The sequence below is a fragment of the Rhodotorula toruloides genome (assembly GCF_000320785.1).
Source record: "Rhodotorula toruloides NP11 unplaced genomic scaffold Scaffold14, whole genome shotgun sequence".
NCBI lineage: Eukaryota > Fungi > Basidiomycota > Microbotryomycetes > Sporidiobolales > Sporidiobolaceae > Rhodotorula > Rhodotorula toruloides.
Genome location: NW_015622974.1, coordinates 489003 through 513397, shown reverse-complemented (window position 1 = coordinate 513397; position 24395 = coordinate 489003). Strand labels below are relative to the sequence as shown.

At 61.2% G+C, this 24395-nt stretch overlaps 9 protein-coding genes and 1 pseudogene across 10 annotated transcripts; 3 read left to right on the top strand and 7 right to left on the bottom strand.

Moving 5' to 3' along the window:
* RHTO_01733 (F-box domain containing protein) lies at positions 1 to 3292 on the top strand (annotated as a pseudogene; the record flags this gene model as incomplete). The annotated part of the gene is made up of 11 exons: positions 1 to 158; positions 219 to 382; positions 449 to 688; positions 792 to 954; positions 1006 to 1313; positions 1365 to 1474; positions 1533 to 1589; positions 1653 to 1705; positions 1764 to 1922; positions 1980 to 2788; positions 2849 to 3292.
* A 133-nt stretch (positions 3293 to 3425) lies between these two features.
* On the bottom strand, positions 3426 to 6773 carry RHTO_01732 (3-methylcrotonyl-CoA carboxylase alpha subunit; the record flags this gene model as incomplete). The annotated part of the gene is made up of 15 exons (XM_016415413.1): positions 3426 to 3554; positions 3614 to 3699; positions 3759 to 4404; positions 4464 to 4652; positions 4714 to 4816; positions 4874 to 4968; positions 5062 to 5115; positions 5177 to 5247; positions 5306 to 5506; positions 5650 to 5932; positions 5997 to 6009; positions 6093 to 6194; positions 6279 to 6394; positions 6483 to 6585; positions 6694 to 6773. The coding sequence occupies 15 exons, from the start codon at positions 6771 to 6773 to the stop codon at positions 3426 to 3428; spliced, it is 2271 nt and encodes a 756-aa protein (XP_016272791.1).
* Positions 6774 to 7271: 498 nt separating this feature from the next.
* RHTO_01731 (nuclear pore complex protein Nup85) lies at positions 7272 to 10110 on the bottom strand (the record flags this gene model as incomplete). The annotated part of the gene is made up of 7 exons (XM_016415412.1): positions 7272 to 7302; positions 7389 to 7629; positions 7714 to 8046; positions 8130 to 9398; positions 9482 to 9647; positions 9771 to 9917; positions 9982 to 10110. 7 exons carry the CDS (start codon positions 10108 to 10110, stop codon positions 7272 to 7274), a joined length of 2316 nt encoding a protein of 771 aa, XP_016272790.1.
* Positions 10111 to 10283: 173 nt separating this feature from the next.
* On the top strand, positions 10284 to 12076 carry RHTO_01730 (uncharacterized protein; the record flags this gene model as incomplete). The annotated part of the gene is made up of 8 exons (XM_016415411.1): positions 10284 to 10298; positions 10366 to 10642; positions 10706 to 10832; positions 10907 to 10987; positions 11051 to 11183; positions 11306 to 11382; positions 11444 to 11534; positions 11642 to 12076. 8 exons carry the CDS (start codon positions 10284 to 10286, stop codon positions 12074 to 12076), a joined length of 1236 nt encoding a protein of 411 aa, XP_016272789.1.
* Positions 12077 to 12260: 184 nt separating this feature from the next.
* On the bottom strand, positions 12261 to 14332 carry RHTO_01729 (histidine acid phosphatase; the record flags this gene model as incomplete). Its single annotated transcript, XM_016415410.1, has 10 exons — positions 12261 to 12379; positions 12451 to 12658; positions 12718 to 12953; positions 13013 to 13132; positions 13190 to 13242; positions 13302 to 13393; positions 13448 to 13576; positions 13680 to 13853; positions 13968 to 14194; positions 14263 to 14332. The coding sequence occupies 10 exons, from the start codon at positions 14330 to 14332 to the stop codon at positions 12261 to 12263; spliced, it is 1428 nt and encodes a 475-aa protein (XP_016272788.1).
* Positions 14333 to 14640: 308 nt separating this feature from the next.
* On the bottom strand, positions 14641 to 17705 carry RHTO_01728 (AP-3 complex subunit beta-2; the record flags this gene model as incomplete). The annotated part of the gene is made up of 10 exons (XM_016415409.1): positions 14641 to 15176; positions 15232 to 15634; positions 15690 to 15934; positions 15988 to 16120; positions 16173 to 16307; positions 16363 to 16515; positions 16571 to 17233; positions 17295 to 17444; positions 17499 to 17524; positions 17630 to 17705. The coding sequence occupies 10 exons, from the start codon at positions 17703 to 17705 to the stop codon at positions 14641 to 14643; spliced, it is 2520 nt and encodes an 839-aa protein (XP_016272787.1).
* An 855-nt stretch (positions 17706 to 18560) lies between these two features.
* On the bottom strand, positions 18561 to 18975 carry RHTO_01727 (cytochrome c oxidase biogenesis protein Cmc1-like protein; the record flags this gene model as incomplete). Its single annotated transcript, XM_016415408.1, has 3 exons — positions 18561 to 18653; positions 18766 to 18881; positions 18942 to 18975. 3 exons carry the CDS (start codon positions 18973 to 18975, stop codon positions 18561 to 18563), a joined length of 243 nt encoding a protein of 80 aa, XP_016272786.1.
* A 77-nt stretch (positions 18976 to 19052) lies between these two features.
* On the top strand, positions 19053 to 20376 carry RHTO_01726 (phosphoglycerate mutase family protein; the record flags this gene model as incomplete). Its single annotated transcript, XM_016415407.1, has 4 exons — positions 19053 to 19085; positions 19567 to 19638; positions 19742 to 20212; positions 20272 to 20376. The coding sequence occupies 4 exons, from the start codon at positions 19053 to 19055 to the stop codon at positions 20374 to 20376; spliced, it is 681 nt and encodes a 226-aa protein (XP_016272785.1).
* A 236-nt stretch (positions 20377 to 20612) lies between these two features.
* On the bottom strand, positions 20613 to 22277 carry RHTO_01725 (alcohol dehydrogenase; the record flags this gene model as incomplete). The annotated part of the gene is made up of 9 exons (XM_016415406.1): positions 20613 to 20640; positions 20702 to 21208; positions 21271 to 21303; positions 21442 to 21591; positions 21690 to 21714; positions 21779 to 21908; positions 22002 to 22028; positions 22094 to 22135; positions 22239 to 22277. The coding sequence occupies 9 exons, from the start codon at positions 22275 to 22277 to the stop codon at positions 20613 to 20615; spliced, it is 981 nt and encodes a 326-aa protein (XP_016272784.1).
* Positions 22278 to 22561: 284 nt separating this feature from the next.
* On the bottom strand, positions 22562 to 24360 carry RHTO_01724 (5-methyltetrahydropteroyltriglutamate-homocysteine S-methyltransferase; the record flags this gene model as incomplete). Its single annotated transcript, XM_016415405.1, has 12 exons — positions 22562 to 22621; positions 22693 to 22920; positions 22976 to 23092; positions 23156 to 23178; positions 23249 to 23375; positions 23456 to 23617; positions 23718 to 23760; positions 23822 to 23892; positions 23959 to 23989; positions 24106 to 24172; positions 24236 to 24243; positions 24305 to 24360. The coding sequence occupies 12 exons, from the start codon at positions 24358 to 24360 to the stop codon at positions 22562 to 22564; spliced, it is 993 nt and encodes a 330-aa protein (XP_016272783.1).
* Positions 24361 to 24395: the final 35 nt, after the last annotated feature.

Here is a 24395-nt window from a genome sequence, read left to right as displayed (position 1 = left end):
CGCGCGCACTCGCCTGCCGCGCCAGGCTGCCCAGGCAGCCAAGTACACCTTCGACGAGCCGACCGACGACGAGCCGGAGGATCCGCGGGGCGCGAACAGCAGCGATGAGGACGCGAGGCCAACGAAGAGGCGCAAGAAGGGCAAGGACAAGGCTGCGGGTGCGTGTGACCATCTTTAGAGGCGTCTAGAGCCCAGCTGACACGTGCGGTCGTGCCCAGGCAGGAAGGGCCGTCCCGCCGCCCAGGAGGACGAGGAGGAAGACGAGGGGCACGATTCGACCACGAAGCACATCCGCGTGCCGAGTCCGCCGCCTGAGGTCGTCGAGTACGAGGTCAAGCGCGTCGACTTCAGCAAGGTCTTGCCCGTCGAGACCATCGCCGAGGTCTGCCGCTCATTCCTTCGTCCCGTCTTCCTCGTCTGCTCACCTTTCGTCTCTCCCCGCTTGCAGATCTTCTCGTACCTCCAGCCGAAGACGCTCTATCGCCTCGCCTTTCTGAACCGCTCGTTCCACACGATGTTGAGCTCGCCCGGCTTCAGGTCGACCTGGCGCGAGATCTTTACCTGGCATAATCCGAGGATGGACTGGATGGACGAGGTCTTCTTTGGGTTCGACAACGAGGAGCAGCCTGAGAAGAAGAAGGCGAAGCCGCGGGCGCGCGACAAGATGCCCTCTCTGGGAGGGAAGGAGGTCGACCCTTATCGGCTTGCGATTCTCCTCTACGAGACGACCTGCGAGGCAAGTACTGACTCACTACATCTGTCTACCCGCTCTCACCGCATCGCTCGTGCAGTTCTGCGGCAAGGACGAAGTCAAGAACGCCGATGCCTATCTTTTGCTGCGCGTCTGCTGCGACTGTCGGCGCAACAACATCGTCCCATCGCTCGACCTCGCAAAGAGCAAGAAGTACGACGGGCTGCACCCTGCGACCATGCGCGCCATCTTGACGACGCCTTGTAGGTCGTCGCGCTTTTCGCCAATCGCGCGGAGCTGACCGTCCTCGCCAGTCGATATCGACGTCACGAGCACGTACAGCGCTAGCCGCAACGTTCTCGTCACGCACTTCTACCAGACGATCCACGAGCTCGAAGAGTTGCAGGCGGAAGACGACGCGGATCAGCACAGCGCGGAGGCAGCGGCGACTGCACGTCCGGCCGGTCGCAATCCGTCTCGCGCTGCCAAGGCCAAAGCTTCGAGTCGTGCACGCCAGCAGCTCGACCACGACGCGGTGGCAGACGGGGATGACGGGCAGCATGGCCCGCGAGTCAGCGAGTTTCTCAAGGCGAGGGCGAAGGAGCGTACTGCTCGTCGTGAGGTAAGTCGCAGTCGCTCCTGTGCCGTCCATTGCTGACGTTTGTGCACGTAGTTCGCCAATGCCGTTGTCGACCTCACGGACAAGATCGACCGTTTCTGCGACGAAGAGAAGCTTGAGAGCGAGCGCTTCTCGATGCAGATGAAATCGCTACGTCTCGAAAGGTACGCTGGCGAAGCGCGTCTCTGTTTCGTACCGTACTGATGACTTCTTCTTCCGCAGGATTCGGCAGCGTCTCGATGAAGAGGGCATCTTCGACTTGCGCCAGATCAACGACATGTACGGTTCGCGCTGGGTCCTCTCGATCGTGCCGCGCTCACTCGAGTTTCCTCCCGCACGCAGCCGTCTCCAGCGACATCCCGCCGTCAGAAATGATGAGCCGCTGAACGACGACAGTTCGTTCTGCGTTTCAAACTCTTCAGATCGCTCCAGCTGATCACTCCAACCGCACAGTCTGGGCAGCGATTTCGGAGAGCGTCTACGCCGACGTTGGACGCGGCGTCGCCAAGCATCTTGTATGGAAGTACGAGAACAAGCGGAACGGGGTCGACTGGCACGCCGCGAAGACCTCGGCCGACCTTCTCAAGCAGCCATCTTCCGTGAGCGATGCCGGTGAGTCTGCACCGTTCCCTATTGATGGACAGGTTGAGTTGACTCTTCAGATCGCAGGCTGGAAGTACGTCGAGGCGGCGATGAAGCAGGTCATCCAGGCGAAGAAGGACGAGTCGAAGCGTATTGCGGCGCACCAGCGCGACGTTCAGAGCCTCGCACGCCAGCAGGAAATCGAGGACAAGAAGAACGTCTTTTTCCGCGAGCGTTACGACAAGATCTTTCGCATGCTGCCCAACAACGGTGCGCGCGCGTACATGCCTCGCTTCCTCGACTTCCTCCGCATGCCAACCGTCAGCGCCCTGTTCGCCGAGGGCGACTATGGCATCGAGCCGAAGAGAGCGGAAGCCGACGTCCAGCGCTTCACGGACCACCTCGACGCGATAAACGTCGAGCTCGACGACTTTGCCCTCGACATTCGTCTCGATGCCCTCAAAGTCATCCTCGCCAGTACGACCGAGATCGACGAGGTCGACGAGGTCGACGTCGATGCACTCGCCGATCCGCAGTATGACGACGCATTCTTCGACTGTCCGTCGTCCTGGCTCATCTGCGGCGAGTGCATGGTCTTCGACACATTTTCCGGTTTACTTCAACACATCCACAAGAAGCACCCACGCAACCCTCCGCCACTCCGCCTTGACGACGACGGCGCAAGCGCTGCACACCAAGAATTAACGACGAAGCCTTTGGTCCGCCTTCCGCTCGAAGTCGCCTGCGCTTGGTCGGCCATCTTCGAGCTCGGAGGACTCGACATCGACGATTCCAAGGTCACCGCGAAGGATCTTGACCGCGCGTTCGACGTGTACAAGCTCGTGTGGGAGAACGGGCCTCGCGGTTCCAAGGGAAGGTCGGGCTGGCGGGAGCTGGTGAGCCCTTCGCTCTTCGCTGTACTTCATGTTCTCGTGCTGAGTCGTTCGCATTGGCAGATCAAGTCGGTCATGCGTACTACCCTGGCCGCCGAGCACAAGGGAGAAGTTCTCGACCCGCCGGTCATTGCGCTCAAGGACATGACGCCTCGCGAACACCGACTCGCCGAAGAAGCGCGCAAAGCTGCCGATCTTGCTCGCATGGCCAAGAAGCTGAAGCGCGAGGACAAAAAGAAAAAGGCGGCCGAGCCATCTACGGCGAAAGTCAAGGTCGAACAAGTCGAGGCGGAAGACGAGGACGAGCGGAAGCTCGGGGGCGCGGCGGAGCACGACGGCGAGAGCAAGGCGCAGGCGGATGTCGAAGAGGAACCGACGAAGGAGGAAGTTGAGGCGGGAGCGAACGAGGAGAGCGAGCAGGACGAGGCCGAGGAGCAAGGCGAAGCGGGCGCCGGCAGCCAGTTTGAGGAGCAGGAGGAGGAGAGTGAGGAGTCCGGGGATGAGTGAGGCCATATGGAGGACCGCTTGTCGCCGCTTGTAGTGAACGGGAACGCCGCTTGAACCGCACCCAGTTTCGTCACGTCTCGAAGAAGAGCCTGCGTAACCTTGCGAATTGCACGTCTAGTACATACAGAGTTCTTCACTCGGCCTTCTCGGCATCCTCCTCCTCCGCGAGCGTAACAAGGACCTTGCCCTCCGGAACGAGGTCGCCCTCCTTGACCGATACCTTGCCGACCTTGCCGGCCTTTGAAGCCCGGAGAACGTGTTCCTGTAGTAGAAAGCGTCAGTCCTCAGGTCGGAGTCTCCAAGGCGCAGAGCTGAACGCACCGTCTTCATCGCCTCGACAGCAACGAGCGGCTGACCCTCCTCGACAGCGTCGCCCTCCTTGACGAACACCTGAACGATCTTCGAGGCTGCACGATCGAGACCATCAGCAATGTTGGAGCTCGAGCAGGGACGAACGCCCACTCACGCATCGGCGCCTTCGCTCCTCCTCCCGCACTGGCCTTCCCAGCCGTGCCACTCGCCATGCCCACTTTGCTCATCCACTTCGGCTGCTTGACCTCCACCTTGCCAGCGAACGACTCAGCGGTGTTGAAGACGTGAAGCGTCTCGGCGGACGGAAGAGCGGCGGAGGTCAAGTTCGATGGAGGGGGAGAGACGATGGTGACGCGTGAGAGGTGCGAGGATAGAGGGGCGTTGATCGTTGCTGCGTTTGGTGCAGTCGGCGTGAAGGCGTCGAAAGTGGGCGCGACATTCGAGAAGAGAACAGTCTCGGTCTCGCCGGCAGAGCCAGCAGGCGCAGCGGCGACCTCGACATCAAAGCCGTCAATCGCGCCGGCGGAAGCAGGTCCGACCTTGACCTTCGCGTTGACCTCCTCGACCTCCGCGCCATCCTTCGCCGCAACCGAGCCCAGCTCGTAACCGTGCTTGTACCGGCCCTGCCCGTCGTTCGCGACGGCAAGTCGGAAGCCAGCAAGCTTCGAGTCGGTCCAGGCTGACTGCTGGCCTTGCGAGGCGTATTGCGAAAAGTCGCGTTGGGCGAGGTAGAGAGCGGAGGTGGCGAGTGTGGCGGGAGTTGCGGAAGGAAGAGGAGGGAAGAGCTCGTCGTAGTGTTTCTGCGTGATCCCCCGAGATCAGCGTAACACCAGCGAGAAGCGAGTGATTCAAGGCGGACCTGGATGAAGCCAGTCTCGACTTCAGCCTTGATGAACGCCTCGTTCGACGCGAGTCGGCCGAGGAACTCGAGGTTCGTCGACGGCCCGACGACCTGGTACTCGTTCAGCGCTTTTCGCAGAGCGCGGAGAGCAGCGTCGCGGTCTTCGCCGCGAACGATGAGCTTTGAGAGCAGCGGGTCGTAGTGGACCTGCGAGGAACGGAGAGCGCGTCAGCTACGAGAACACTACGTGAGGTCTGGCACAGCTCACGCTAATCTCGTCGCCGGCTTCGAAGCCCGTCTCCATCCGCACGCTATCGGACGACGCGGGCGGACGGTGGTGCAGAAGCCTGCCGGTATCGGGCAGGAAGCCGCTGCGCAACCAAGTGCGTCAATGACGGCACAGTGCGGTGAGCCTTGACGCGACGTACTTGCGAGGGTTCTCCGCGTAGACGCGGCATTCGAAAGCGTGGCCGGTGCAGGTGATCTGGTCTTGCGAGAGAGGGATAGGGTTGCCGGCTGCGACCTGGGTGTGCGCAGCGCGTTAGTCTATCGGCACGAGCTAGACGAGGTATGCTTGGTGCAAGGCTGGGCAAGCGATGCGAAAGAGCTGACGTACCTCGAGCTGCCACTCGACGAGGTCGACGCCCGTAACCGCTTCTGTGACTGGGTGCTGCGCGACCAAGCGAGTTCGTCAGCTCGAGCAACCGTCTGGATGCGACTGAGAGACGCACCTCGACCTGCAACCGGACGTTCATCTCGCAGAAGAAGAACTCGTCGATGTTGTCGGCATTGAGGATGAACTCTGCGCCCTCTCGATGTCGTCAGCTCCTCACGCGCTTGACAGAATGCGCTCAACGCACCGACGGTCCCCGCTCCGCGGTACCCAACAGCCCTCGCCGCTTTCCTCGCCTCCTCATACAGCCTCTCCCTCAACTCGTTCGGCAAGCCCGGCGCAGGCGCTTCTTCGATGATCTTCTGGTGCCGGCGCTGGACGGAGCAGTCACGCTCGAAGAGGGAGAGGTGGTTGCCGTGCGAGTCGGAGAAGACTTGGACTTCGACGTCTGTGAGCCGAAAGGGAGGGGGAGGTCAGCTTGCGAAGGTCAACTCAGATTTCGCGCTCGCGCTCTTTCTCAGCCGAACGAAGTGCGTGAGCAGCAGCGCTCGTCATCGGCTGAAGCTCAGCGAGCACACGAAGCGGACTCACGCCTCGGCCTGGTGATGTACCGCTCCAACAAAACCTCATCATCTCCAAAACTCTTCCTAGCCTCCCTCTTCGCGCTCTCCAACTGCTCCGCAAACTCCTCCCTCTTCCCAACAATCTTCATGCCCTTCCCGCCGCCGCCCGAAACGGCTTTGATCAAGACTGGGTAGCCGATCTCGTCTGCGCGAGCGAGGAGGAAGGGGAGGGATTGCGGGTCTTCGCCGGCCGGGATGGAGGAGGAGGGGTGCCAGCCGGGGATGCACGGAACGCCGGCGGCGAGCATGATCTGCGGGGCGAGGAGAGTTTAGATTCGGCTAAGCCGCTCACTCCGGGAAGGAACGGCGACGCACGTCTTTCGACTCTCTGCGAACCCTCAGAGCACGTTCTCATCAGCAGACGCCAACAGACTTGCAGGATCGAAGCTGAAGAAGCGATGTCGGACTCACGCCTTGGAACCCATCGCGCGAATCGCCTCCTTCGGCGGACCGATAAAGACAATGCCCTCCTTCTCGAGCAGCTTGGCGAATTCGGCGTTCTCAGAGAGGAAGCTGTGCGCACATCATCGTACCGGCAAAGGTCAGCTCAACAAGCTCGTTGCAAATCGTCTGACCGGCGGACAGGAGCAAACGCACCCGTATCCAGGGTGGATCGCCTGCGCTCCCGAGCGACGGCAGATGTCGATGTAGCGGTCCATGCGGAGGTACGACTCGGCTGACGGGGCGGGACCGATCCAGTACGCTTCGTCGGCCTGTCAACACGCACGAGTACCGAAAGTCAGCGCAGGCATTTCAACGCAGACTGGCTAGCTCGACAGGGTATTGAAGTTGCTGACGCACCATCTTGACGTGCATGGAGTCCTTGTCGGGGTCCGAGTAGACAGCGACCGTCTTGATGCCGAGTCGGCGGGCGGTCCTGATCACGCGGCAAGCGATTTCGCCACTGTACGGCACAAACACGAGTCAGCGGAGTCGCTTCTCTGGGAACATGACTCGCGCTCCTCCGAAGGAACAGCGACCCGATTTCCCTCGAGAACCTCGCCCAACTCACCGATTCGCAATCATGATCTTGTCAAACAGGGGTTTCTTGTTGGCGCCGTTCTGGTCCTGCGGGAGGTTGTAGCCTCCCATGAAAGCGGACGAAGGGGCAGAGGTTGTCGAGGCATGCCGTCTCGGAACGAGGAGGGCGGGAGAGGAGGAGAGGGCGGCTGCAGGCGGTCGCAAGGGAAGTGAGCTCGCTCGTAAGATGTAGTGAATGATCAGGAGGACGGATGTACGCACCGTTTGAGCGCTGCGATGCGGTGTGAGGCGAAGAAGAGACGCCGGCAACTATGGACCTGGGGGAGCCGGCGAGGGGAGTCGCGCGCCTCGAGAGTGAGGATGCGCGAGTTGAGTGCTGTACTGCGATGCGTCTCATCGCCTGTGCGAGTCTGCTGGCTGTAAGAGCGGGCGAGCGAGGCGCGAGAACGACGGAAAGAGCGAATGAGAGCAAGTCCGATGTGGGGTCGCGAGCGGGACTCCGTCGAATACAAACGAGGATATTGTATTCAAGGTGTATTCAGCGCACTGGACGAAGCGGGCGACGAAGCGGGCGAGCGACGAGAGCGAGTTGCAGAGAGCCGACCGTCCCTACTCGAGGCACGAACACACGGCGAGGTGTCTGCGAATGCGGAGGACACGAACAGCCGTCAGTACACGCTCAAAGAGATCGCATACGGCGACAGCAAAGCCTGCGACGCAACGCACCTCGCCAACGCTCCTCGGACGACCTCCATCTGTCCCACAGCCCTCTTCAACCGCTCCGCCTCGTCCTCCTCCTTCTTCTTCCCAGCCTTTTCCTGCTTCCCCTGTTCCGTCAACCGTCCGAGCAAGTCGAGCGATCCAAAGACGTCGGAGAGTGGAGAGGACGAGGCGATGGGTGCGAGTATGTCTTCGAGGATGCGGAGGAGCTCGAAGGTCTCGGCGAGGGTGATGAGCGGCGGAGAGGCTGTGAAGTTCGTGGCCGCGTCGAAGGTCAGCAAGCCTGCTACGGAAGCGAGATTGTTCCCAATGAGAGCAGCGCAGCACTCACTCTCGAGCAACGGCACACTGTCGAGCAGCATCACCGGCCACCACTTCCTCGGCGCAATCCCGCTCGTCAGCAGCAGCACCAACAACTCCGCCGCCTCCCTCCGCTGATTCGGGACAGCGTAGAGCGCCATGAAGTCTCGGTAGCGCGCGAGGAAGGAGAGGTGTGAGAGGATCGGGCGGAGGGAGTCGAAGGTGTGAGAGGGGAGGTGCGAGAGGGAGAAGGCGGAGGGCGAGTTGAGTGTCGAGGGGAGCTCGGCGTCGTCGTTTGCGAAGGATGCGGGGCGCAGAAGGGAAGTCGGAAGCGAGTCGACTGCCTTGACGAACGCGGATTGATCTGCGGCAAGCTCGCGCACCATGTCAGCGTCTGGCAGCCCTCGTACCGCCGTATGGTCGATGGTGCCGGAGGCTGTTACGTACCCTTGTTCACGTACTCCTCGCCCACCATCTCTGCAATCCTCGCCACCCTCCTCCCATCTCCCGCCCTGACCGCATACGCAACCGCCTCCCCAAACCGCTTCTCGCCCCTCTTCTGATCCTCAACAACCTTGTCCGAGTACCGCTGGCAGATATCGACAAACTCGTCGTCGAGGTCGAGCGCAGAGCAGACGAGCAGGAGCTCGTCGACTCGCTTCGACCGCTTGCTGGTTGAGGCGGGGACGTTCTCCTTCTCCTCCCCTCCGTCAGGCGTCGAACCCTCCACATCCATCCCCTCCGCCTCCTTGCCCACATCCTTCGCCTCTCCCTGCAGATCCACATCCCCCGGACCCTCCAACTCTAAACCCCCGATCAACTCCCTCGCCCTCTCCCGTCCCTTCTTCACACCAGCCGAACAACTCGCGTAATACTCGCACGACACACGCCACAAGCCTGGATCGACCGTGAGGCGATCGGCATAGTCGATGAGGAGGTGGTCGCGCAAACCGAGTTCTTCTTCTTCGTCTTCGGGGGCGGAAGCAGTGGCAGGGCGAGGAGGAGGAAGGTCGAAGGCTTGCAGGTGGAGATGCGAGAGGAGGTCGGCGAGGTGCGTCGCGAGCCAGCCGAATCCGCCTTCGACGAGGGACTTGATCACGCCGCTCACGTCGCCCTCCAAGAGACGCGACTGGGCTACTTCGTCCGAGAGGGACTGGTCGACGGGGTGGAGAGACGAGGTGATGCGCGAGACGATGGCGGGGAGGTCGGTGCGATGGAGAGAGGTGGGTGCGACCCAGAGACCGAATGCGGATAACGCTTCGCGCCAGTCAGACGAAGCTTCCAGGACGTCGTCTTCTGAGCCGGAGAAGATGGCGAGGAGTGAACGGAAGGACTGCTCATAGGTGAGCAGCTCGTCCTCGTTGTCAGGTCCGCCGAGGACCGGGTCGTCAGACCCTTGTCCGCCGTCAAAGCCAGCCTCGATGCGTCGGGAGGTAGGGAGAAGGTGAGTCGACTTCCATGATCGCATGGCTGAAGCGAAGGCGTTTTCGGTTCGGTAGGCGGTCGAGCGCGGGCAGGTCTCGATCAGGCCGACGAGATCGGAGGCGAGGGACTGGAGGTAAGGCGAAGGGTGCTGGTTGACGAGGAGGGAGAGAAGGGCGGAGGCGGAGGAGAGGTGGCCGCGGATCAGGCAGCGGGTGAGGTAGGGGAAGAAGGCGGGCGAGTCCCACGGCGAGGCTAGCGAGAGCAGTTCGTTGCCTTCCTCAGTCGATGGAGCTGTACCGCCAATCGGATCAAGGATCAGCTTTCGCCGTTGCTACGAGATAAGAGAGGCTGGGCCGCAGGTTGAGCCTACGCACCTCGGTCAATCGTATTCACCCAGTCCAACAGCTCCTCCGCGACGAGTCCTTCTCCTCGTCCGTCTGTAGGGAAGTAGAGGATCTCGGCGAGCGCGAGGACGTTGTGCATGGCGGCATGGTGGGCGAGCGACTTCGACTTGGCGCTGGCCGAGAGGGCTGAGTCATTCTGTGTGAACATTCCGTCAGCTCCGCTGTTGCGTGATCGCCTACGACGCCGGGACAGGAGCTTCTGCAGGAGCAGAAGCTCCTGCACCCACCATCAAAGCGAGAGACTGGCAGCGGAACGCACTTTGATGAGCGGGAGCTGCTTCACCAGCGCGTCGCTATACAGCCTGCAGACCCTCGCATAGTACTGCACCTGTTCAGGCGGCGGCACTCCGCCTCCTGCCACCCCAAAGAGCGACTGAGCCGATTGCTCGTACTGTGCGACGATGCGCTGCGAGGGGACGACGAACAGGTTAGCGCGGTTCGCTAGGAAGCTATACGAGTAGTTTACTCACCTGAAGAGAGGCAAAGATGGTGTACGCGTCCGCAATGAGCCTGCGGGACTCTTTCAACGGTGCAGTCGAGCGAGGAGGACGGGGAGAAGGAGCGGGAGGAGCGGGCGATTGAGCGGGTATCAGGGCCATCTTGGGAGTTCTAACAGTCACTCTGGTGCGCTTCAGCTGTCAATCTCAGCCAGTGCGCTCGAGCTGACGAGGTAGTTGACGCCAACCTGCTCTTCCTCATCACCCTTTGGCCTCTTGCTCACTTCAACTTGCTCTTTGGCTGTGTTTGCTGGCTTGATACTACGGCAGAGACCATGGCATCGGAGCAGGCGAGCTCTCCTTGCTCACCCTGCTCTCTGACACCTACTCACCTCCCCACACCTCGTCGCTCAACAGGGCGCTTCCCGCCGCCGCTCCTCGCTCCTGGCGTTCAAGGGGCCCGCGCAACCGAAACGAGAACGGAAGAAAACCGTGCTGATCGACCCTATTGTGCCGAGGAGGGCGAGTCTCGAGGGCAAGGGCGCGCAGAAGGGTGTCAAGCGAAGGCGGAGTAGCGGGGCGAGCGATGGAGACAAGGTGGACGTGAAGAGGGTGGTGAAGGAAAAGCGCGACAAGGGCAAGAAGCGCGCGCAGGCGGAACGAGACGAGGAGCAGGACGAGGAGGATCCGTCCGGTGCGTCCAATCGTTTTCCGTCCCTTACAGGCGCTTGCTGACGTTAGCAGTCTCTCCCCGCAGACGCAGATACGCCCTCGATCCGCTCATACACCCGCACCGTTCCCCGCACCGTTCTTGCCGCCCGCTGGACAACCCTCTCATCCTCAGCGCGGGAAGACCTGCGGTATGAAGTTGAGCAGGCAGGGCGGTACGTCTCGCCCATCGCTTCGTCCTTGCGAAAAAAGCCTTGTAAACTGATCGGTGACGCCGCCACTCATACAGATCAACTCTCGACACCCTCGGCTCGCACTCCTCTTCTTCCGCTCAGAACCTCAAAGCGCTCTTCTCCTCGTTCGCCGACGAGTGCGCTGTTCTCCCTCCTCTCCTCGCTCATGTTACCTTGACTGACGCCCCATGACGGAGCAGCCTCGACACCCTCCTCTCGACCCTTCCAGTCCCGCCTCTTCCCTCCTCTATTTCGTCCTCGAGCAAGAACGGCAAGGGCAAGCAAGTGCTGCTGGGTGCTAAGTTCGAGGAAGGAGAGATGGAACGGAAGATCGTGAGTCTACGTTACTCGCTGCTCGGTGAAGGCGCGCTGGGCTTCTTCCAATCTGTTCGAAGGCGACGCTGCAGTCCGTGGAGTGCTTGAAACACCGCTGACAATGTTCATCGCTTATGTAGAGCCTGCTCGAGACCGCCCTCGAAGCCGAACAAGCAGACGTGGATGCGCTGTCTTCGCGAGTTGAGGACGAGAGGCGGTGCGCCTATGTCTCGCCAGCCTCTTCCGCTCCGCCGAACTGACGACTAGTTCGTTGACAGGCTACTGAAGAAGGAGGAGAAGCTGCTCGAGCAGTTCATCAAGGCTACAACGGAAGCGCGGGACGGGATAAAGGAGGATCTGGAGCGAAAGGTGCGGTTTGCGTTGTTCGTGGATAACCCGATGCCGCTTGACTCGCTGCTGTCAGCCGCAAGCTCGAGAGGCTGACCATTGTCCATCGTGTATCTCCGTCCTTACAGTCCGCCCACCCGCTCGTCTCCTCCCTCCTCCCCACCCGCCCCTCCGCTTCAACATTCTCATCCGCCTCCCTCCTCGTCCCCGGCCTCGTACCCTCCGCACTCTTCACCTTCGCACCGAAACTCAGCTCCGCATGGTTCGCCGAGCCTCTCACCGCCAGCAACACGAACAGAAGCGGTAAACGAACAGCGAAACGAAAGGGCAAGAAGCGAATCAAGACGAGTCTTGAGTCGGTTGAGGCGCGGGAGTCGGACGACGAGGAGGTGGAAGAGGCGCACGAAGCGGGAAGTGCTGCGACGCTTGCATCGGCGTCGGTCGTTGAGCGTGTGGAAGAGGTATTGCGCCGGCTCGGACGGGCAGAAGACGCAGTCGTCGGTGGTGAAGCGGGAGGAAGCGGAGGGCAGAAGGGCAAGGAGCGGCGGAAGGTGAGCGAGTAGAAAGGGCAAGCCTGTGATTCCTCGCGAAGTTCCGTCCTGTCGTTGTGCAAACATGCGTCTCGTCCTCCTCTGCTTCAGCTCGTGCGCCCAAAGACTTGAGCAACAGATAGTTCCCGATACAGAGCCTCGGACCCTAAGTACAGACCGCATCCCACTTCGCCTCGCCTACCGACCGTTCGATACCTCACAGCTGGCTGTTTGCGACGGATCCCTTGTAGCTCTGCTGGTCCGTGAGAGGGTAGCGGTCGCCGTAATTTTGCTTCGAGCGCTTGCCGAAGGAGACGAAGCCCAGCGCGCGCATGACTGTTGCGGCGGAAAACGAGCAGCGTCAGTACCTGTGATCGCAGTCAAGAACAGAGCGCAGAGCGACTCACGACCCAGGACAGCCAATCCAACAAAGATCGTCACCGCCGCTCCAATGAACCCGCTCCCGACGCTCGTAAAGTGTCCGTCGGCAATCTTCTCGTACTTGGTCGCCAGCGTCTCGTATTGCTGCGTCAAAGCCCATTCGGAGCAAGCGGGGACGGAGCCGTTGTTCGAGCAGAGGGTGCACCAGGCGGTGTTGTTCGGGATGATGTACGGCTGCGCGGACGATCGAGTCAGTCGAAGGGTTGGAGGATGCAGCGAAAGCAAAGACGCACGTCAAGGTTCGACGCGAACGTGTTCAAGTCGACGTCGACATCGTTCGAGCCAAACAGCGGGATGTAGGTGAAGTCGCTGTCGGTGGACGAGCCGTTGCGGAACCCGAAGCGGACATCGTGGCCGCTCGCGCCAGAGCCGCCTGGTCGGACTTCGAAGACGGCTGCGGAGGCGTAGTCGACCATTCCGTAAGGGTTGGGGAGAGAGGGGTTTGTGGCGGCGGCGACCTGGGTCATGTCTGCGGAAGCGGGACGAGTCAGCGGACGGCAGACATCAAGCGAAGACAGTGGGACGCACTGAAGATGGAGAGGAAGGGCTTGTACGACGCGTGCATGTGCGAGATGACGACCTGGTTGCCAGTTGCCGTGAACTGCTGCATCGAAGCGATGATGCGGGACAGAATGGCGCGACCGGGGACTGTGTAGGCGCAAGGAGTCAGTTGGGCCGCTGCGGCGAGGGGAGAGGGGCACGCACTGTTCCCGAGACCGCCGGGCGTCGAGTCGGTGAAGAGGCGGTATTCGTGGAAGCTGCACATTTGCAGTCAGCTTCGCCCGTATCTCGCCAACTTGACGAAGATCGAGCTCACTTGGCGAGGTCATGCGCCCGAGCGAGGACGTCCTGGCCCGTCGCATTCAGCTCCGCAGCATAAGTCGCGTTGTGGATCGAGTTGACGTTCATCTGCGGCCCTTGCGTCAGCTCCAGCACTCAGCGTTATAAGAAGGTGAAGCGCACGTAGTCCCAGACGTTGTAGGCGTTGGCCATCGTGACTGTCCGGTTGCCGACGAGCCCGCTCGACTTGATCAGGTCCAGCAAGTCCTTGTCTTGGTCGGCGCGGGCCGTCCATTCAGGCGATGCGTAGAGCTGCAGAGAATCCATGTGTGAGCAGTAGTTCAAGGGAAAGCGGAAGCCGGATTGTCTCGTAGGACATCACGGTATCCGCATGCTCAGCTTGTGCTCTGCCCACCTCAGTAGTCCGGTTAGGCCAGACGGCGCAGTTCGTCCAAGGCTCAAAGTCGATGTCGTCGTCGGGCATGACCGTATTAACCTGGACGTACTGGTAGCCGCCCAGCGGCGAGGTGACGACCGTTCCGTTTGCGAGCGTGATATTCGAGATGTCGGTGCGGGGAGGGTAGAAACCCTGCGTGCGGTTAATTGAACGTCAGCATGAGCGATCTCAACGTGCTGGAACGAGGTTCGGCGGAACGAAGTCCGCTGGCGGAACTGGTTGAGGAGAGGGACAACTTCGGCGCACCTGCCAGAACGCCAGCGCCGAATCGTAGATAACGCTGCCCTCTCCTCCGGCATCCGCAGTCGAGTTGATCTTGAACCCGTCAAAGGTGGTGTTACTCAAGCCAGAGATAGCGCGAGTTGGGTCGGATCCAGCGTAGATATTGCGCACGAGCGAACCGACTTGGAACAGTTGCTGCTCGCCGAGGGGTGTGACGGCCGTGTCGGAGGCGCTGTAGCTCGTCGGGTTCTCTGCGGCGGGGGGAAGAGCTCGATCAGTTCAAGTTGGCTTTTGGGAGAGATAGGCGAGGTGGACGCACGGTAGAAGCCCGCCCGGTCGCCGTGGCGAGCGAGGATGACCACGCCGATAGGTGCGTTCGTGTTGGGCATGCTGGCGGGTCCGCAGAGGGGCGAGAAGACGAGTTGTGGGAATAAGTGGGGACGGGGCGATGAGGATGAAGAAACGGAGAAGGGGCGTCGCTGGTGGGTGTTTGCTCGGTCTGGCTGGCGCTGAAGGTGCACTCTAGCGGTCGCAGTGTGCAGCAGGACCAAGGGAGCGAGGAGAGAGCGGGAAATGGAGCTGACAGCGGACTTTGCGAGGTGGACTCGTTCGGGTCTGCAACCCGGAGCGGACTCCGCCAAAATGACTTTTTATAGGCGATAAGGGACAAGCCGCTGCGAAGAGAGCTGATTGCACATCAGCGTACCCGATCATCCCCGTCGTCCTCCCCGCTCGACCCGTCCTCCTCGTCCTCTTCCTCCTCCTCCTCGTCCGACTCCTCCTCCTCCTCTTCGTCAGACTCGTCTTCTTCTTCCTCGTCGTCCTCGTCCTCGTCCTCGTCCTCCTCACTGCTCGTCTCGCTCTCCGCAAAGAACTCGTTGAGCGACTGCTTCTTCCTCGCCGCAGCCGCGGCCGCGGAAACTCCCGTTGGAGTCGCCGCTCTCGAGCCAGAGCCTGAGCCTGAGCCTGAGCCGGGCGTCAGGACGACCTTGCTCCCACCTCGCGAGCTCGAACTGGCGCGGAACGAGTCGGAGCCGAATCCTTGCAGCGGGGTGGTCGAGCGCGAAGGGGAGGAGGAAGACGATGTGGGCGGGTCGCGGATAGAGGAGGGCGGCACGGTCGAGGGATAGGGAGGGACGTGCGAGAGTGGAGTCGATTCGCCTGCAAATGGTCGTTTGCCGGGAAGCGAGAGGGTGAACGTGCCGAGTTGCGCTTCGGGCGGGAACGAGCGGTCTGCATGCCAGCAAATGTCAGCGAGCTCGACATAGAGCAACGCATGTACACTCACGAGAGAAACCATCAAACGTCTTGCCCTCGAACAGCACCTTCCGCACCTGCTCCGCCGTCAAGCTCTGCTTCTCCGCCGCTTCCTCTTCCCCATTCCCGCCCGCCGAGCCCGTCAAATCCTCCACCTGCAGTCCCTGTCTGAACTCCTCCTCTCCCAACATCACCTTCGCGCCCTCGCCCTCGCTCCCCCGGCCCTTGCCCTGCCCAATCCCACCGCTCGCAACCAGTCCAGCGAGGAAGCGCGCTCGGTCGCGTACTTCGTAGGCAAGGTCGTAGCGCGCGATGAGGGCGAGGTAGTCGAACAAGAGGGAGAGCGGGCGGAGGTGAGGGGTTAGAGGGGAGAGGTGCGAGAGGACGAGGAGTTTGGCGGAGAGAGTCAGGAGCTGCAGTTTCGCGGGGACGGCCTGCGCGCGCGAGATTGTCAGCCAAAACTCAAGCCGATCAGCGAAGGCAACGCACCTCTTCTGCAAAGTTCTTCGCGCCGAGGCGGACGACATCCGGCCCGCAACCCTCGACAAGCCCATCCGCCGCAAACTGCCCGACAAGCCAGTACACCGTCGCTCGCGCCGAGGTGTTCTTGATCTTGCCGGTGTAGAGGTACGAGGCAAGGCGAGTGATGGTGGAAGAGCGGGAGGCGGTGGAGGGGAAGGTCGGAGAGCAGATGAGCGCGGCGAGGACGAGGACGGCGGTCGAGACGGTCGGGTCTGTAAAGACACAGCATGAGCAGCATCTGGGACCAGGTCATCGCGCAACGCACCGTGCTTGCTCTCAAGCAGATTCGTCAGAGTCTGGAGGCACTCGGGCGCAACTTGCGGTACTTGCTGGGCGCAAGTTCCGATCGCCTTGACCGCCTCAGCGGAGAAGACGTCGTCGATGTCCTTGACGTAGGTCTGCAAAGAGCTCATCAGCTCTTGACAGCTGGACGCGGGTCGGCGAACGCACCAAGAGCTCCCGCAGGACGACCTGGATATTCGACTGGTTTGCCAGAGCGACAATCACTCGCAGACGATTCCGCCGACTCTCTACCGGATCCGAGAAGCGAACGAAGAAACTCGAGATGTGGTCGATGAAGAGGTCCTGCAAGACGAGATCGTGAGCTGGCGCTGAGCCTGCGCGAAGCGGAGAGGCGCACCGGTCGTTCCTCCGCGATGAGCGCGCAGTCCTCGAGCGCAACAGCTGCGACTTCAGGAGGTCCCTTGAGGAGTCGCAGGAGTGGTCGAACGATCTTGCTGTGCCGTGCGGGCGGACCGAGGTAGTAGTGCAGCTTGACGACGCCCGAGACGACCTGTGTGCAGACAAGTCAGCCTCGCATCGCGCCGTAAAAGAGGTCGTGGACGCACCGCCGGGTTGAGGTGCTGGAGGAGCGCTTCGGAGCTCTTGAGCGCCAGCTCAGCATCCGGGTCGAGCGCCTTGGACGCTGCCGGGTCAAGGAAGAACGTCCGACCATACCGCACGAGCACGCGCAGCAGGACCGTCTGTCCCCACTCCTCGACGTCCATGAGCATCTTGCAGAATCGGCGATAGTTCTGGTGCAGCATGTCCCATGCAGACGGGCACAGCGTCTCCCAAGCCGTCAGGGCCGCGCCGATTGTGAGCGGGCTCGCGTTGTCGAGCAAGACCTTGAGTGTCGGGAGGAGCGATGACCGGTTGTCCTTCATCGGGTCGGCGAGGTACAGCATCCGCACGGCGTCCGCTGTCGCTCTTCGAACGTACCAAGACGTATCCCGTGCGCCCTTCTGGATCGCCATACCAACGAGCTCGCGGATGTCGGGCAGCTGCATCGACGCGAGAGTCGTGATGGCGCCTGCTCGGACGAGCGGGTTTGGGTCGGACAGGTCTTTCTGATAGGCGTTGATCGAGAGGAGGGCGAGTTCGGGGGCATGAGAGGCGCAGTGAACGATGTAGAGCGAGATGAGAGATCGTGCTTGAAGGGACGTTGTCGGTGCGAGGAGAGACGTGACAAGCGGAAAGAACGAGGTGACGGGGAGGTTTTTCGTCATCATCTGGGTAAAGAAGCGGGTGAGCGAGAATAGCGAGGCTTGACAAAAGCAAGCATGTGCGCACTGCGATGACCCGCTTCAGACCTTCTGTCCGCTCGACTTCTCGCTTCGACGCCAGCATGCGCTTCGTCTCGTCGATCCCAGCTGCCGTCAAGACTGCGCCATTCTCGAGGTACTTGCCCGAACCGCCGCCGCTTCCGGAGGCGAAAGCGTCCTGCACACGCAAGCGTCAGTGTGTGAGCTACGTAGACTGGGGAGCAGAACGGACCACAAGACCGAGATCTCGCGAGTGTTCTGTAGAGGAACGTAAGGGGAGGTCAGTACTTCCGACCCCAACGAGCAGCCACCTGTCGCTCCCACTCAGGAGGGGTATGGCAGCACGAAGGAAGACCGACGCACCCGCCAAGTTTTCCCCTAACCGCGCCCCGAGCCTTTCGAAGTTGGTCCGGAGGTTCTGCAGCGCCTTGTCCGACATCCTGCCGACCGATAGCTCCTGCGCCCTGCGAGTGCTCTTTCCAAGCTTTGGGTGGAGTCCGAACGCTTCCTCCACGGCGGCGGCGGCGGTGGGTGAGGAGGTTGTGTGAGGTAGGTGGGGGATAGCGATGAGGAGGTTTAAGAGCGCGAGGGCGGGGCAGGAGGAGGTGGCAGCGTCGGCAGTCGAGCTGTACAAGTCTGAACGACTGATTGAGCCGATAGCGAGCGCAATCTGAGTTGTCGCGAGGTGAAGAGGGAAGCAGAGAATGACGGGGGTCTCCTCGTCGCAGACCCTGGGGCAATGAAACCGTCTTTAACCAGCTCGAAGCGCTCTCAGACTGTGACAGCGTGTTCCCAAGCGATACATCTAGCCATACTGATGAACGGGAACTACGGCGGAGGACATCCGCGCCAGCGAAAACCGGCCAACTCGAGGAGATACGACAAAGTAACGCCTGACGCAGCTGCTGCCTTCTGTCGAGGGCAAGTCGGGAGGCTGATGTACACCGACTGAGTCCCAAAGAGGGCCAGGATAGCCGAAGAACGCCTCAGCGCGTCCGGCCACTCCCTTAGCTCGAGAAAGACTGTCTTGCGCTCGTCTCGCTCGGCTTGGCGGACTTCGTGCTCAAGTCTGGAAATGATTGGAAGTATGCTGCTGCGTCGATAGATGCGTAGGAGTACAAAATCATGCGGTCGGGCGAGGGGGAGGCGAGACAAGGGGCAAGTCGGAGGGGAAGAGAAGGGTATTCGTCTGCAATTCTTATCAAGATCAGCTCTTGGGCAAGACAGTGACATACATCGACTTTGCGGACGTCGGACGTACCTAATGCGGCGCCATCGGACCGAGGAAACCGCCTCAAGCCTCGTCCTCGAGCTCCTTCCACCGCTGCTCGACCACTTTTCGCTTTTCCTTGGCCGCCTCCTGGTTCTTCCTAGTCCGCTCAAGACGCTGCAATGTCATGCGTACAAGGTCAGGGTCAGCAAGCCGTCCGATCAGCACTTCCACCCTCTCGGCACCCTGTTCCGACGTGCGCAGACAGCCACGAAGGTCGCAGACGCACCTCTTCCCGCAAGCACATGTTCAGTGCGTGCTTTTGGCTGTTGCACGCGCCCGCAAACTTCATCCACGGGTTCGCATCGTGGCACTGCTTGAGGGCCTGCATAACCTCGGTGCAGGCTGCGCGGGAAAGCGGTGGATCAGTGTGCGCCTTCTTGGAGTGGTTGATAGAGTCCTCACAGCCCTGCTGGTGATCTGCTAGAGGCGGATGCATGTCGTCGTCGCGGTGGACGATGGCCAACCTTCGTTCGCCTGCTTCTCTCCTTCACCAAAGTCGCGCTCGCCCAAAGAATGCCGCCCAGAGTGTTCTTGCTGCGTCACGGAGTAAGTTCCCGTCCTGCAGCAGCCCGTCCACCCTTTCCGCCCTTCGAATCGCTCGCTCTCTCGCTTCCGACCTCGACAACCGCGATGAGGCCGAATCGACGACGGCGCCTCATCCTACGCTGTGAAGACTTGTCAGATGGGCTTTTGGGGCGCACAGCGTGGCTCAGGCAGACTGGGCGGTCAGACGGAACGTTGGACGGCGAGCTGAGTCGAGTCGTGTGCTCATCGCGGTCGGCCACTTTCGGATTGTGGTGATTGCGTCCGGCTAGGCTGGGCCCGCTCGCGGCAGGCAAAATGGACGTCGGTCATGGCGTCCACTGCGACACTGCGGTCCCGGAGCATCCAGGCGACCCAGCTTGACATTTCGACACAGCCTCATCGACGCCTTCGAAGCGAATCCCGCTCGACCGCTTTCGCGTACAGAGCAGCACAATACAAGCTCAAGGGGCGTGCACTGACAACGCTCCCTCGCCGCCCGCAGGAAGCGCAACATAATGTCGGACCGCCCTTTCCTCCGCCTGATCACAGCCTGCTCGACCCGGAACTTACAAGCGTGCGTTTCGTTCGCCCTGTTTCCTGCATTCCCATGGTGTCCTTCTTCGAGGACAGTCGCCGAATCTCGTCGAGACGGTGGACTGACCCTCTCGTCCTCGCAGCGCGGCGTTACGCAATGTGCCGCGATTCCGACGACCTATCCCACCTTTTTCGCCTCGCTCAAGCCCGAGAACACCATCATCCTCGTCTCTCCCCTCCGCCGAACAATGCAAACCATGCTCCTCGGCTTCTCAGCCCTCCTCCCCTCCTCGACCTCTCATCCCGTCCCGCTCCTCATCCTCCCGCAACTACAAGAATGCGGCGCGTATCCGTGCGACATCGGCGGACCTTTAAAGGAGACCAAAGCGCGGTTTCCGCATGAGTGGCTCGACTGGAGCGAGGTGGAGAAAAACCCGGGATGGAATCAGAATCGGGGCGAGTTCGAGGCGACGGAGGCGAAGAACGTTGCGAGGGCGCGGTGGGTCAGGAAGTTCATCCGTGAGCGGAAGGAGGAGAATGTGGTGGTCGTTAGCCATCACGGCTTGTTGCGCCGGATTGTCAAGGCGCCGCACGCTCACGACCGGAAGAAGTCGGTGCGTCCGGTCTGCCGCTCTCCTTTCCGCTTGCATGAGGCTGACCTCGCTCCCTGCAGCCAATCCAATGGGACAACGCGACCCTGCGAGAATACAAGTTCGCCGACGAGACGGGCGCAGACGAAGAAGCCGACCTCGTCCGCGTCCCCGACCAGGTTCTATAGAACTAGACACAAAAGCGCTGCGCGCCCACCCTCACTCGCTCGCATAGAAGACTCGCCCCTCGCACCGCTCTGTCCACATATCGTTTGTTGTAGCCTCTCTCTGCAAAAGCAAGGCGTTCTAGCTTTCTCTGCTCTCCAACTCTCGCGGCGTGAGGAGGTGGAGTGCACTGCGATTTTGCTGTTCGTACTTTGGGGGAGGGAGAAAGACGGGGAAGACGGGGCTCGATGCCGCGCGTCTACTTGAAGACGAGGACGGAACGGAACCTGCGGGTCGAAGCGGGTCAGCCCATCATGCTTGCAAGAGCGGGAGGAGACGCAAACGCACCTAGCCTTGCCCTCCATCATCGCGTTGAACGCCTCGTTGACCTTGTCAAGCGGGTACTCCTCGACCATGCACTCGACGCCGCTCGTCTGCGCAAACTTGACCGTGTCCTCCGAGTCGGCCGCCGAGCCCGAGGGCCATCCACGGACGCTCGCGCGCTTCTGGATGAGCGTCATGATCGGGACCTCGAGCTTGTCGGCCACGGCGAGAGTGAGGAGTTGGCCGTTGACGGCGAGTCCGCCGATCAGCTGCTCCATCGCCTTGCCCGAGGGAGCGACGGCAGCAATAACCTTTGCGCCTCCGAGCTTCTGAAGAGCCTCGGCGGGGTCCTCGGCGTTCGAGTCGATGTAGACGTGCGCGCCGAGCTTGGTCGCAAAGTCCTTCTTCTCCGGTCCGCGAGAGACGGCGACCGTCTTGTAACCCATCTTGTTGGCGAACTGGATGCCGAGGTGGCCGAGACCGCCGACGCCCTGGATCGCCACAACGTCGCCCGGGTGGACGTCCATGTTCCTGCGCGAGGGAGCGTTAGGTCGCGCTCGAAAGACGGGGAAGGTGGCGACTTTGAGGCGTACCTGATACTGTTGAAGGTCGTCACACCGGCGCAGCTGATTGCGAAGAGTCGCATCGGCGCAGGCGGAGGGAAGGTGAGGAAAAATGAGCGGGTGTCGACGAGGCGCGAGATGAAAGCAAACTGTGCGTTAGCTGCCGTGTCTCAAGCGAGAGCGGAGACAAAGAGAACGCACAGAAGGGGCGCAGCCTTGGCCGGGTCCATCTCGCGCGGGATGTAGCAGACCGCCTCGGTCCTCAAGGTCACGTACTCGGCGTGTCCGCCGTCCGTGATGATGCCGTTAATGTTCTCGTTCTCGCAGGTGACGAAGTCGCCGCGGTCGCAGCTGTGAGCGCGAAGTAGCGTTAGTTCAGCGGAAGAATGGGGGACGCTTCGTGCGCCATCTCCTCACGATAATTGAAAAAAGCGACTTTCCGACCACACTTGAAGCAGTTGCCTCCGTGCCAGCCTAAATCACGCGTGCGAAGTGTCACCGCGACGCCAGAAAGTCTCGTAAGAGCAAATGGACGAACCCGAACCGACACGGTCGCCGACCTTCCACCTCTTCTCGTCCTCGGGCACCTCGACGACATCGCCGACGATCTCGTGGCCCGGAACACGGGGGAGACCGGTTGGCATCGCCTGGTCGACGACGATGGAGTCCTGGTTGAGAAGGCGAAGGTCAGTCGCCGCCTGGCTAGCTCACGGGGCAGTCCGTCGACTGAGAGAACATGGCTCCTGGGCGTCGCAACGTACCGAGTGGCAGACGCCCGAAGCGAGGACCTGCGGGAGACGAGGGATCGGCGTCAGCACGAGAGCCGGGACAGACGAGGTTGAACTGGGCGCACCTTGACGACGATGTGGCCCGACTTGGGTGACTTGTACTCGACCTGTAGGGCGCAGAGAGCGTGTCAGCGGCAGCCCACGTTGGCAGCAAAACGAGGGAGGCCGACTTGCGTCGCGGATCTCGAGGGGCTTGCCCTTCTCGACGACGAAGGCTGCGCGGTAGGTCTTTGGGAGGTTGGGCGACATGGTTGGAGTGTTGTGTGTGCTGTTTGTAGCTGTAGCAAAGTGTGAAGAGGGAGAGAAAGAGAGCGATGACCCGCTCACTCGGCCTCATCGCTGACCGCGATCTCCGAAGAGTGGAGGCGACGTCCGAGGTGAGGGCGACCCCTGAGTAATCCAGTAGGACATGGAGAGGGACAGAGCAGTGAGCACGAGAGGCGGAGACGGGAGAAAAGACGAGATTTTGCCAGCGAAGGAGCGCTTCTATCGTTCTACAGTCTATGGAGGCGGGGACGATGATACGAGCGCGTCTACACGTCGGACCAGACAGCCTTGGCGGTTTCGACGACGAGGCGGAGCTTGGCGACGACCTGGGCGACGGAGGGAGACGAAGCCGGTCAGCGGCGACCGCTCCACACAAGCAAATCTTAGCTCAACTCACGTCCTCCTCGGTGACTGGGTTTCCCTCCGCGTGCGAGGCGAAGCCACATTGGCACGAGAGACAGAGGCGCTGGAGAGCCTGCTCGCGCGTCTGGTTCGAGCCCTTGGCGACAAAGTCGGCCGCCTCGTGAATACGCTTGACGAGGTCTTCCTTCTTCTCGAGCTGGGGAAACTTGGAGGTCAAGAGGCCGAGGACGACGGTCTTGTTAGCCGGGAGGTCGGCGAGGGGCTGCAAGGGTGAGCGGGTGAGCCAGCGCTCGAATGACTGTGGGCGGTGTGCGCACCTCGAAGCCACCGGCACGCTCGGTGTCGTACTCGAGGTAGTACGCGTGAGCGTTGAGCTCGTTGAAGATCTTCTTCGAGACGTGCTCGTAGCCGCCCTCGGAGAAGTGCATGCCGTCCTGCGCAACGTGACCTCCTGTCAGTATCGGTGCAGCTGAGACGCTGTGAGATCATCGGCGCACCTTGAAGTTACCGCGGCACAAGTCTGCCCGGTGCAAGCGAGACAACAGCAAGTCAGCCGATGACCGCTTGCAACAGGAAATCGCGCAACGCACGGAGACCGATGGTCATGTCCTCCGGCGCATCCCGGATACAGTCGTTGTAGAGCTGGATGTACTGGTCGAGGACTTTCTCCGGGTTGATTCCTTCGGCCTTCATGCCCTCAAGCATGGAGGTGGCGCACTGTGCGTCGCGGCCCGAGCCGACGAGTCAGCTTCCGCGCCAGTAACGCGTGATGTAGACGCAGAACTCCAGCAGCGCACGAAGTAAGCGAGCAAAGGGTCGTCAAACTGGACGTTCCTGCATCCCGCCTCGTAAAGGTCCGCCAATTCCTCACGATAGGCCTTTGCGAGGTCAGCGAAGTATTCGACCTCCGTTGGATAGACGGAGCGGTCGAAGGCGTGTTCGCCGTGGCGGAGGTGGTACTATCTGCCCGGTTCGAGGAGTCAGCTGAAGGCGGAGAGTTGGAAGGGAAGGGAAGGAGGCGGACTGAGGCGCAGCGAGCGTGAGCTTGATGTTCTTGACCTCGTCGGGCTTGACGAGCATCTTGAGGAACTCGAATTCGGGGCTGCTCGGTTGCGAAAGCGATGTAAGCGGAGAAAGAGAGAAAAGGGTGAAGGATTGCGCACCGGTACATTGGCTTGTTACGCACGAGCTTGGCCTTGCAGATCATCGTGTCGGCAGGCTTTGCGGCGTGCGACTGGATGCACAAGAATGAGGAAGCGTGAGCGAGCACGGGAAGTTGAGGAGTCGCAGAGTCACTCACCTCGAAGAAGCCCTTCACATCGGGCACATACCTGCGGGACGACACCAACGATCCGTCAGCCGAATTGATACAAGCGCCGAACGCCAGGGTTGTACAAGCCAAGCACTCGCCGACATGGAAGAGATTGAGCAAATGGTCTGCACTGACATCTTAAACAGCTCGCGACCTGGGTTCGGCACGACAACCATTCCGTCAAGGTTGTTGTGAAAGCCATCTGTTCGCCCAGCGCTGCATCAGCATGCTGCGAGGAAGCGAAAGGAGGTGCAGGAGGACGAACCAAAGAACCTGTGAACGAGCGAGTCGAGGTCAGCGAGCGTTTCTCTCGCCTGGGAGCATCAGTACGCACATATGCCTGCGGAACTCTCCATCGGTAATAGCCTTGATGCCAACCTCCTGCTGCATCTTGACCGCCTCACGAATCGCCTTGTCCTCAACCA